Genomic DNA, 11,742 nt, shown 5'->3' with positions numbered 1-11,742 from the left:
TCCAACAGAACTTTCCTCTCTGTTTGTTATGCACACAGAGGGACACTTTTTTTCATGGTGACAATTCTATGGAAGCCCATTTACGCCATGTTAAAAAAAAAAAACCTGGGAGAAATCAAAAAAGATTTTGGCTTGATTTTTTCAGGGATTTTTTTCTCCCACATGGCGAGAATGGGCTTAAAGTGGTGATTAAAAAAAGGTGCTGTTGGTGAAAAAACTCCCCATTAGTAAAACGTTCATTGCTGTCACTTGTACATTGTTATTAGTGTCAAATCACTCCGAACATTTTTGTGATTAATTACCTAAAGTGAATAAAAATGCGTCATGTAAACATGTTTGAGGGAATGAAACACCCTGTTTCTACTCCAGGCAACCGGGAGCAGCAAGCGTTCCACCCAAGATGCGTTCAAGGAAATTCAGGGAACATTTTTTTTGCTTCAGCAGTTTTGGTATAATTATCTGGTGGCAACTCTCACGATTTTGGGTGAAATTGATATCATGTTTCATATATTACTAATCACATAGATGTTTTGAGTGCTTTGACACTATTAACAATATGCAGTGGTACCTCGGTTCTCGACCACAATCCGTTCCAGACGGCCGTTCGAGAAGCGATTTGTTCCAAATCTGAATCGATTTTTCCCATTACAATGAATGGCAAAAGATATAATGCGTTCCAAGCCTTAAAATAGTCTTTTGTAGGAGTGAATGTAGAGTGTCTGCTGCAGGTGCGCTGTTCCTCTATGTGTGTGGCCGCTGCATGTGGGAGGGGTTGCCGAGTGAGTGACGTCTCTCCAGAAGTGAAGAGGTGCCCGGTGCGTGTCCAGCTCTGAATGTGCGCTTCTGTGCAGTTTGGCTGTGACAAAGTCATAAACCAAGTCACGCTCTGTCCCAGACTCGCCTCATCCCTGTCCCAGCTCCAGCCCACAACAGGACATCAAACCCTGGAGTGAGCGCTCCAGCCTCGGAGGTGTGGAGAGCGAGCACCTCCCCTGTGACACTCTACCACGGTCCAGTGCGGAGACAGGAAAGGTTTTACACCTCAATATGAAGAAAAAACAGTCAGTAAATGTAGCTAACGGGACACGTCTGCAAACAGAGGCTGCGTTATACACAATAACAAAGCGCGTCGTGGGTCAGCTGATCAGTCCGCGCACGTTATGTTTTTTCCAGCATTTTTTGGGGGGCGCTCAAGTTCTGGATTTTTGTTCTAAATCTGAAGCAAAAAAATCTCAGAATTTTGGTCCGAACTCCGATTTGTATCGGCAGTATCAGCAAGAATCAGCAATGAACGTTTTACGAATGAGCTGGCAGAAATGGGCTTCCATACATCTCCTGATGCTCAGGTTCAAGAAGAGGCAACTGAGAAAGATCCATCCAGCAGATTGACATGTGATCTGCTCCTCAATATCTTCTCAATATCGTTCATCTAGTTTCCCTTTACTATTTAATTTATAGGAATTATAATCTCCACTTGCTGACATGTTGGGCAACACAAATCTGTGTACGTCGTACATCAACATGCTTTTTCAGGTATCTAGTTTTTGAAGCGCTTCAAGTTTAACTTTGAATTTCATTTTAACTTTGTGCATGTATAGCACTAGCAGGCTCCATGCAATGACTCAGTCGGCCAGAAGTGGCCCCCGAACCATCAGTTTGAGTGCAGCCGAGCTGCTGACAAACAGCTTCATCGATATTCTACAGATCAACATTTGCATTTCTTGCTGGTTAAAAAAGCCATAAATGACTAACCGTGGGTTAAATATGCATCTCTATCTGTAGGAGTGTAATTGCCTCTTAATAACTAATTGAAGACATTCGTCCTCGAGGTTATTGGAAGTGAGAGATGTTTGCTGAGTTACACAGTTTACACCCACAGGAGATGATGGGTTGCCATGGCTACAGGCGACGTACTCGTTTATAATACGAAAAGTGCTGAGGTCGACATAACAGTCCAAAACACACTTGAGTCTGGGCGGAGCGCGAGTCAAAAAATACTGGTGTATGTTGGAGATTATTACATTTATTACACGAGTGCGTTGACTCGCCATGAAGTCGAACCTTTAGCACAACATAACTCTGTGTGAAGGTCTGCGACTTATGTGGGGTTTGACTTTAAAGACCAAAGCGGGCAACATTCCCAGAGTGCGTGGATGGAAAACACATCGACGTCTCACTTTTTGTTGGAACTCCAATTACTGCCAGTGACAGCTGACGGCTTTTAAATGGCTGCTTGTGTGGTTACAGATGGAGAGGAGTTGCGTTGGAGTGGGACGGGCGTGTGTGTATTTGGGAGAGGGGTGTGTGTGTGTGAGAGATGCCAACAGTCTGATAGATGCGAGCGCACACAGTAATGGTGTTGGTGTAATGAACCTTGGCTCCACTGTCAGATCATTGTGGGATAATGTATCTGTTTTCAACGCGCACATGAGCACACACTACTTTTTTCTACCACGATGCGCCCTCATGAGGTACTACTACATGCGCGTCTAGACTTACAGATGTGTTAAACATTCAACGCACTCACATCTGTGTGCATGTTGCACGGCCCCCGCATACACACACATACACACACGCCTGGTATGTAAACTATAGACACTCTCTGTCATGCACACACACACACACACAGGTCTGTTTCCCTATTTTTGGGAGTATACTGTACATATATATATGTGTGTGTGTCTGTGTGTGTGTGCACACTTTATTTTGAGGTACAAGAAATCATATTACATTTCAGCCATTACTAGCTATGAGGAAGGGAAACAGATAATGTAAATGTGAATGTCATTCAAAATGATCCAATACATATAATTGGTTATTTTAATAAATTGTGACACTACTTTGAGATAGATCCACAAGCTAAACAAAAATACATCACACCTTGATGCTGTAAACAAACAAAAAAATCCCTTCCGAAAGAGTAGACATGGACTTATACTCTTAGTTTGCAGAGCTCTTTCTGGCCCCTGGAAAAACCGTGGGCAAATTTCCACCCCTCAAATGATGACATCATCCTGATGGAATCTCTGGGTTTGCCGGTTTGTTTGTATCGCGTGAAGCCAGCTGAACATTGGTGCACGTGTGTAAAGGTGCTGAGTTTAACTGGCTACGAACGGGGATGTATTATACTACAGCTCCTCTGACAAATGCTATCTGATTTGAGTAAAGCTTTGACACACATTACAGCCAGCACTGTTTGTCACACGTGCACACTTTGTATTGCTGTCCTTGTTGGGCCATAACCCTTTTCCCCAGCCTCTCACCCTGAACCTAACCATCCAAAACTAATGACTAACCTTCACCAACACTCTGAACCGAACTTAAACCCAATTAAAATGACCCTGTTATTTTTAAGTTTTAATCCTCAAAATGAGGCTTGGTCTTCTGGGGACTGGCAAAAATATCCCCATAATGTACACAATGTCAAGTACTGGGGTGAGGTGTGTCTCCAAGAATTAGTCCCCACAAGTACACAGACACACACACATTGGTCAGTCACTCAAGAACAAGTCCTCGTTCACAACTTCAGTCCTGCTCGTTGAATTTCCAGTTAGAGAGTGAAGTGGACCAGAACTGAAGGTCCAGGCTGAGACAGTCTTGTCAGACACAACCACAGCAGGGTCAAACTGCACAGTCAGGACAAAGAGGCTCCAACACGGGTCAGTGCGAGGCGGCAGCCCAATTACAACATACAAAGACGCGTCAGGTGACCTTGTGGTCTCCGCTGCTTTGGTGAAGTGTAATTACGTTGAATAATTACGTGTGTTTGCTATTGATCCGCGTCACAGAAGCTAATTCACTTGCTGGCTACCGCTGCCTCAACATAGCGTCGGCTCTGGTCCAAGTGTTGGCGAGGCATTAAAACTTGTCTGTCCAAGCAAACCGTCCGTCACTGAAGGTGTCTCTGGGTGCGTGTGAGCGTCATGTCCGAGTGACACATACTGACTGGTTGTTAATGTGCTGCCCTGTTTTCTGGCGTAATATCAGCTTGGAAGAGTCGTTCTTTGTGTCAGTTTAAAAGTGCAGGAATAAACAAACCTTCGACCAGAAGGGTCCAACCCTGTCATTGCTCTCTAGATGAGTCAACAATTTAACTTCCGAACCAACTTCCAAAATTTGCTTTTCACTTGTTAAAGAGCAGGGTTCCGGTCTCTGATACAGATGGCAAATCTATGACTGTGTAATAACAGTGTTGTTATTCGAATGAAACCCAACATTGTCAGACAATAGCATCAAGCATGTGACCAACAGAAGGCTGGGGACCTTTTATGAGACCTGTGAGACACAGATGGTGAGCCTGAGCACCATAACCTTACTAACCCTAATATTACAGTGCAACCTTACCTCAAAATGTATATGAAATGTGTTCATAACTTATCAAGCTATTTTGCAAAGAAATACAGAGACAGATGAACGCCAAAATAAGAAAAAAAAGGCTCTTATTCTGACATGTAGGAGTCTAGTCTTGATAAAATCAGACCCTAATATGATACAACACAGGAACCGTGATAAAGTCATTTGTGTGTCACAGTCTCTTACCGGGAACATGACTCACGGTGAGTCGGAGGTGACTAGAAAACTCAAAACTCTGCTGAGTCTTTTATTCTCCCTCTCGAGCTTTGATTTCAATTATGAATCAGAAACATGCGAGGAGGAGGCTCAGAATTGGCTTCCCAGATCGGACAGTGGCGTAGTGCGACCCCCTGCTGGGAATAACCCGGTACAGCGCACAGCAGGGGGCTCCATGTTATTCATGGCAGCGAGGCGAGACCTTTGCTGCTCAACGAGCGCCACCTGCTGTCCAAACGTGGCGTTACAGCCACTGCATTCAGTCGCCACACGCAATATAGCACATCATAAATAAAGAAATAAAGAACAAATTATGGTATATTTTAGAATGAACCACAGGTGAGGTGATAATGAATGAATGTTTATTTTAATCGCTTCTAACACATTGTAAATACCTTACATAACACATTATATGGCCCATGTAATGCCCATTAAATAACATGGCTTCGTAATTGTTACATCGGATAAAGTTCAGTCAATTTCTTTTTAAGGTGTTTCTGGCATATGATTGGGTCGAAGTTCCCTCTTATTCTGTTGTCATCCCCATCAGGAGTTAGTTTCAACAGTCCTTGGAGATGATCCAGTAGCAGTCCACCTCTGGCTCTCGGAGGTCTCTGAGGTTTATTTATTACTTCAGCGTGAAGCCAGAAAGCCTGCTTTATTTTCATCTTAAAATGGGCTGCATTTGTTGGATGAGCAGCTGAGAAACGATCAAACGCTGCCAAAGGTCATTCAGTAAAGTGCTGTACTGTGAGTCGTAGACACTCTCTTAAGGCCGCATGACAGCGGAAGGATTCTCCTTTAAGCAGTTTGCGGCTGACCCCTTCTGTTTCTTCAGTGAAAAGTCTGTAGCGAAATAAAATGGAGGCTCAAAATCAATGACATGAGCGTTTGAATTGTTGCTTGAAGAGGAAAATGAGTGTAGTTAGCCAGTAATCCATTAGTGACACGACCAGTAAGCGTCACGAGAGAGGAAACATCAGCCCTAGTCACTTATATGAGTGAAAAAAAAACCAAAACAATAAAAATTATGAAGTAACTAATCATGAAATTAAATATAAATCAGTTTCATTCGACAAAAAGAGTATCCTCGAAAAGGAAAACAAAAAAAAACCCCAACATAAAACGACATTAAGTTGTTACTGTTTATTTTCATTTTAACACAAATCATAAAAGAACTAAGGACAACACATGTAGGTAAACTGATATAAAGGCACATTTTTTTCCCAAATATTCTTTCAATGTATTAGACTCACAAAAAGGACAGATTAAAAAAGGGGGAGGGGACTGGTAAAAAAAAAAATACAAAAAAGCTGTCCGAAACATGGCTACAATATCAGTATATAGTTGATGTTTGCACAAGGCAGACATTTAAAATGTTTTGGACAAGATATGACAGACATCAATTAGTTTATTCCATACACATTAGTGTATTTATTGAGCACAATTTTAGTAAGAAAAACAAAGCAGGATTGTCCGTTGATCTTGTCACTGAAGTGGTTGCACTCGAGGTGCTCAGTACTCACTTGGTGCTAGCTAAACTCTGTCATGCTATCAGGAAAACTCAAGTGGGATTTCACTTTTAATGAAGTGCATGTTCTAATCGGAATGTGGAAAACATGAGAATATTCCAGATGCCACAAAGTGTAGCAACTGATTGCAGGAAATAAAAAGCTAAAATTACACAGTAATTGGAAATTCATATGAAGCTGTCCTTTAACACTCTTGGGCTGAAGGGATCCCTTGAACAATTCATGCCTTCACACTCCTTGACCACACCATCCTGTCCAAATTACAGATGATCTCCAAAGGTTGGAAAGACTTGTGATTGAAGACAAATCTGTTTTTAACAGTTTGAGATGATTATGAATCATAAAAATCCCAGAGTTTAGGATCAGCTGATTCGCAGCCCACTTGTGGGATCATGAGGGGGAGAAGAACGTGATCCCTGAAGACGAGGACGTCGGTTGTTGATCAACGTCTGATAAAGGAAAAGCTTCTCAGTGTTTTCATGAATCACCCAAAAAGACCTAAGTGCACTTGAGGGGAGAAGGCTATAGTGCGTCATGGCATCCGTCACACACTCTCACGGGGTGATCCCATCCTCTGGAGGGAACCGGCTTCGTTCGGCTGGAGCAGGGGCCGCAGACGCCTTGCCCACAGGACCTGCAGTGATGCTTGGACATGAGGGCTGTGAAGGTCGTCGAGCAGTGGTGGCACTGAGTGATGTCCTGGTCCGGCACCCAGTAATCTGGCCGTGCGACGTTCTTCACAAAACCTGAAAGGGGCCATTGTTAGTGCACAGTAATGGGAAGCCCCCGGGGAAGCTGACTTCTTAACATCAACAGCATTTGGAGTCTAAACATAGCTAAATCCGAGGCCATAGTGAAGTGTCAGAATAACTGGAAAACATCGCTTCAATAATTGATGGTGCCAAAAGGGGAAGAGCTTAGCAACATTAACATATGCCTTTGTGTGGTTAACACAGTTTTAGTTATGCATCTCAAAAAGTACAATTTTGGCTTTGCTTTTGTCATCAATAATTATTGAATTAAATTCAATAATCCTCAAAAAAATTGGCTGGTCATTGCTGTAGTGACATGCGTAAACAGGTCCAGTTTATCGAACATAGAAGTGGGTTTAAGAAAAGCAGTACTCACAAAGTGGATAGTCGACAGCCGTGCTCACCATGTCCAGAGTGGTCTGAGCCACCTCCGTCACTTTGCGAGCAAGAAGACCTTGAGGCTCCAGGTTAGACACTAAAAAAAAACACGACAAAGCTTTACAAACATTCTCTTCTCTTCTCCTGCTCCTCGTGGGAGTGACGGGAACACAATGTTGCTCTTTATTGCGATAACCAAAGTCACCACATTCACTTGAAACATTGACATGTACACATGTCTAGTTTTATCAGAATCAGAAACACTTTAGTGATCTGGAGGGACATTGCTTTTTGTTACAACCACCACTCCTGCTCAAAATAATGAGAAGAAACAGAGAGTGGGTAACATGGGAAAGTTACTCAAACAGACATGCTAGATAAAAATAAAAATAAAGTCAAAAAGAACCATCTTAACAGTATTTACAGTGTATTTCAATATAATAATGACATAATATATACTACTCTGTGCGAAATAAAAAAGAACCATCTAGCCAGTACAGTGTATAGACATAATCTGTGTTATATTCCAAAGACACAGATGTTGATGACATGTAACACAGACAGAGAGGTAACCCACTGCTGCTGCTGTCAGACAGACACCTGCGAAGACAACTACAGGCCGACTGAGTGTTTGTCTTTAAAAAAAAAAAATCAACTTTCACTACAGATTTATCTATTAATTTATCACACCACAGAAAGTAGAACCACTAGATGTCAATCTTTTAGCATCTCAGTGAAAGATCTTCCAGTTCTTTTGAATTGTGCAGCACCTTAACATTCTTGTCTCACCTTGGCTGTGGGGCGGCCCTCCTTGGTGGTAGCAGGCCTTGCACACCCGCACAGGACTGTGCCCCCAGCCCCTGTCTGGCACTGGCATTCTCAGGCTGGAGCAGGGATGACAGAAGCCCTCCCCACAGGAGCGACAGTGATGCTTCCTCTCTGCCTCCTCAAACACCTTCTGACAGTCGTGACATGCCTGCGACACACCATTTAAAAGTCTCGGTGGAAGATCTCAAGAGGATGTGTGGAGTAATCTAGTGGTCGCCCACCGTGATCTCAGTATTGGGTCTCCAGTAGGATGGCGCCACCTGGTCAGTGAGCCAGGCAGTGACAGTCTTGGTGGGCCCGCTGCTGTACTCTGACACCGACTGGATCACGTAGTTCACACCATCCAGGACCCTCTGGGCCGCATTCTGGTGGCTGCTCAGGAAAGTATCCGACTGAAACGGCGAGAATCCCAAACCATTAAGGTCCTCCTTCACCGTACTTGGCAGTACTGAAGTCCTGGTTTACTGACCCCTTCCCAGACGTGTTTGACCTCTGAGCGCACAACGCTGCTTTCAGGGTCCTGGTTTCCGATCCAGTACTGCCTGCTGCGGTAGATGACACCACAGCTCGAGCATTCCAGCACAAACCTGGAGAAATCAGAAGTTTAAATTTCAAAAAATGAATAAATAACAGCAACATTTCCAGTACCTACCCTGACCAGGCAAACTTAGCCAGACCAAACCACTGGTTGTCGGATGAGGCTGATGTTTTGGGCACAACAATAACCTCCCTGCCTCCTTCATAACACCGCTGAAACACGTTAAAAAATTCAATGCAAACGTTGTAATAAGCAAGTAAAGCGATCGACAATACCTTACAGACGAGGACTTTGTTATTATACTGGTGAGCGTACTGGCACAGGCCGTCTGCCATGTGAGGGACTCGGTCTCTATGGTGGTTCATTCCCTTCTTGCAGCGCACACTGCAGCATGCATAGGAGAGAGGTCAACTCAAGAACGGCTCCTGTTTAAACCTTATCCTGATATAACAGTTCATTTGGGAAAGAATGTCCTTTAAAGCCATTTTAATTTAAAATAAAATCATTTATTAGTTACAAGCAACTAATCCAAGGGGGTGGAGCGAGAAAGAGATTGTCTGTGATGTTTACAATTGAAAAGTAGGATCCTCAACAAACCTAACCAGGCACCGACAGCACTGTGTAATGGAAGCATGGCAGCTAAGTAGGTGATGGCCACGCCTCCTAATAACGCCTGAAGTAATGTTTCCTTTGTCCGAAGAAGTGTCGAGGGCTTCAGAAAAATGATCAGAAACCCCCCACCCAGTTAGTTCTCCTCAGTGACTCACTGATTTCCCACACTGCGTGAAAAATGTCACTTTCTGTTTCGTTTCCCACAATGGTTTCCATTGAGCTGCACCACACGACTGCACTCAGTTCAGTTCGTCCTCAGCGCATTTTATTCATATATATATTTTATTACTAAGCTTTAAAAAAGGCTTTTTTAAGCAGTAAGCAGCAATAAAAACATTTTCCTGAAGCATTATAGCATTTTGGCCATTCTAGAAAGTTCACTAAGGACATCATGTGAGTTCATTAGGTGCCACATTAGTATCATTTTAAGTTACACAAAATACAAACTTAATTTCTAATAACAGAAAATCCTTCCAAAAGTCATGTCATGTCTCCTATCTATATAAATGAAGATAGGAAATCTCAGGCAATATGAAGCATTTTCATTAGGTTTGGAAACACTTTGTCTTCTCTAAGTTTCAATGATGTTTCGTGACATACTTGCAGCTCAGGCACACAGCCGAACAGGTGAAATACTCATCCAAGAAGCAGGAGCGCAACATGGCCTTTTCGTCTGACAGTTCTCCACAAAAACGCTCACTCAGAGCCTGAGGGGAAGGCAAAAGTGTTATTTTAAATAATTAAATAAACAAAGCAGCCACCAAGTCAAGTCTGCATGTTTTCCATGAACTTACTTCCAGAGCACGAAACACTATGCCAGGTTGTCTGGGGGAGCGAGTGTGAGTGTTCCTCACTTGCTGTGTGACGGCCTCCAGGAGCCGGCTGTAGTCAGTGGGAGGTGTGATGGTCTGAGTGCCAACATACTGTACTGAACTAAAGGCTTCAGTCCCCAAGTTGAGGTCATGGAATCGCTTCTGCAGCTGAGTATCAGCGCTGCCCGGCACCTTTGAATCTACAGCAAAGGACAACAAAGTCACTGTAAAGACAAAGACGTACAAAGCCATTTTCGTTACCCTGCCCCAGCAGCTGGGTGTGAGTTGTCTCCTGAAAGACAATAACAGCAGGCCCAAGGAAAGAAAGAGGCACGTCCAGTCCACATCGAGTAGACAAAGCTTTCAGCTCAGGGGTGAAGTACTTCAGGTACGCCACAGAGGCTGCACTAAGGAACTGGAACATGTCGTTGTGAAGTCGCTCCGCTCGTGTGCGATAGACCACTACATCCGAAACGGCCAACACCTGAAGACATAGCATGATACTGAAAAAACAGCAACACCACAACAAATACAGAAACTGGGTACTTCATAGGTCCTTCTAGGTGTGACACTTGGTTAGAATGTTCACCAATAGATTTACGTTACATACGAATTGACATCCATAAAGGTTGTGACCTCAGTATCATTTTAAGCAGAAGAAAAATAAAAAATAATTTTGTTTACAATAGTGAACAAAACTGACTGAAATACTTCACATACTTCACAGTATGTTACAATAAATTTAAAAAGTGAGCCAATGAGCTTTCAGTTGGTAGCAGCTTCTATTTACAAAAGTAACACAGTGTTGAGTATTACCTTCAACAACAGTCTTTTTCTCTGGCTGTGATGACCAGTTGCACCCAGAAGGCCTTCCGTATCCAGGACCACCAGGTTGAGGGAGGGACAGTAGGAGGCCCACACACCCACTGTACAGGAGCTGGGAGCCTTGGAAGTCAGGAAGACCTCCTCCCCGTCAAAAAACATCTGGTTTAAAGTGTGCGACTTGCCGTCACCAGTGTTCCCAAAGATGGAGAGGACTTTGACACCAGCAACATCTCCGCATCCAAGTTTTTCTATGAACTCCGACTCCTCCCGGACCTGCAGAGAAGGGAGATCAGAAACAAAATTATGTTCTGTACTCGGGATTCTTGGACAGGTTGAGCATGTCCACCATTTGTATTTGACAGTGACAGCAATGACGTCATCTTACCTTTCGACTTCATGAGTCACGAGGAGCTTTAACAATGTATTTTATCGTATTTTTTTGTTTATTTTTACACAATGTACGTCAGTGACATACCACGGTAACAAAACACTTTATAGAAAATACGAAGTGAGTTACTTTGGTTAAACTGTTTTCCTAAAGGAATGTCACCATTTGTCCACATCACATAAGACTTTATACAAGAGACCGCCCTGTGTATTGACATTTAAGTGAATAAATGTAAAGTTTACAACGCGGATTTAGCTTCCCTTTTAGCTACGCAGCTAACTATTAGCCAGCTAGCTTTACCTGTAGGTTTTCCTGATCGTCCACCAGCAGGAAGCTTCCGGCTTCTTTAGGAGGACTTGTGGATTTAGTGGAACTGATCGATATGCTCTCCATCCCAACCATAAGTATGTCCGACATCGCTATATTATTTCGAGGACATTTCAGTGGCGACAGGTTGAAAAGGAAACTTCAACATGACTCCTGTTTACCCAAACATAACAACAGCGCG

At 43.3% G+C, this 11,742-nt stretch overlaps 1 protein-coding gene across 1 annotated transcript; it reads right to left on the bottom strand.

The window, feature by feature from the left end:
* Positions 1–5,686: 5,686 nt before the first annotated feature.
* On the bottom strand, positions 5,687–11,742 carry si:ch211-11n16.2 (zinc finger FYVE domain-containing protein 1). The gene is made up of 12 exons (XM_053873696.1): positions 11,535–11,742; positions 10,838–11,119; positions 10,283–10,505; positions 10,004–10,221; positions 9,810–9,916; positions 8,873–8,981; positions 8,712–8,809; positions 8,529–8,646; positions 8,281–8,451; positions 8,021–8,207; positions 7,230–7,328; positions 5,687–6,847 (listed from the first exon to the last, which is right to left on the bottom strand). The coding sequence occupies exons 1-12, from the start codon at positions 11,649–11,651 to the stop codon at positions 6,624–6,626; spliced, it is 1,953 nt and encodes a 650-aa protein (XP_053729671.1). The 5' UTR covers positions 11,652–11,742; the 3' UTR covers positions 5,687–6,623.

Source organism: Synchiropus splendidus, chromosome 8, assembly GCF_027744825.2.
Source record: "Synchiropus splendidus isolate RoL2022-P1 chromosome 8, RoL_Sspl_1.0, whole genome shotgun sequence".
NCBI classification, from domain to species: Eukaryota; Metazoa; Chordata; class Actinopteri; order Syngnathiformes; family Callionymidae; genus Synchiropus; species Synchiropus splendidus.
This window is presented reverse-complemented; position numbering and strand designations above follow the sequence as displayed.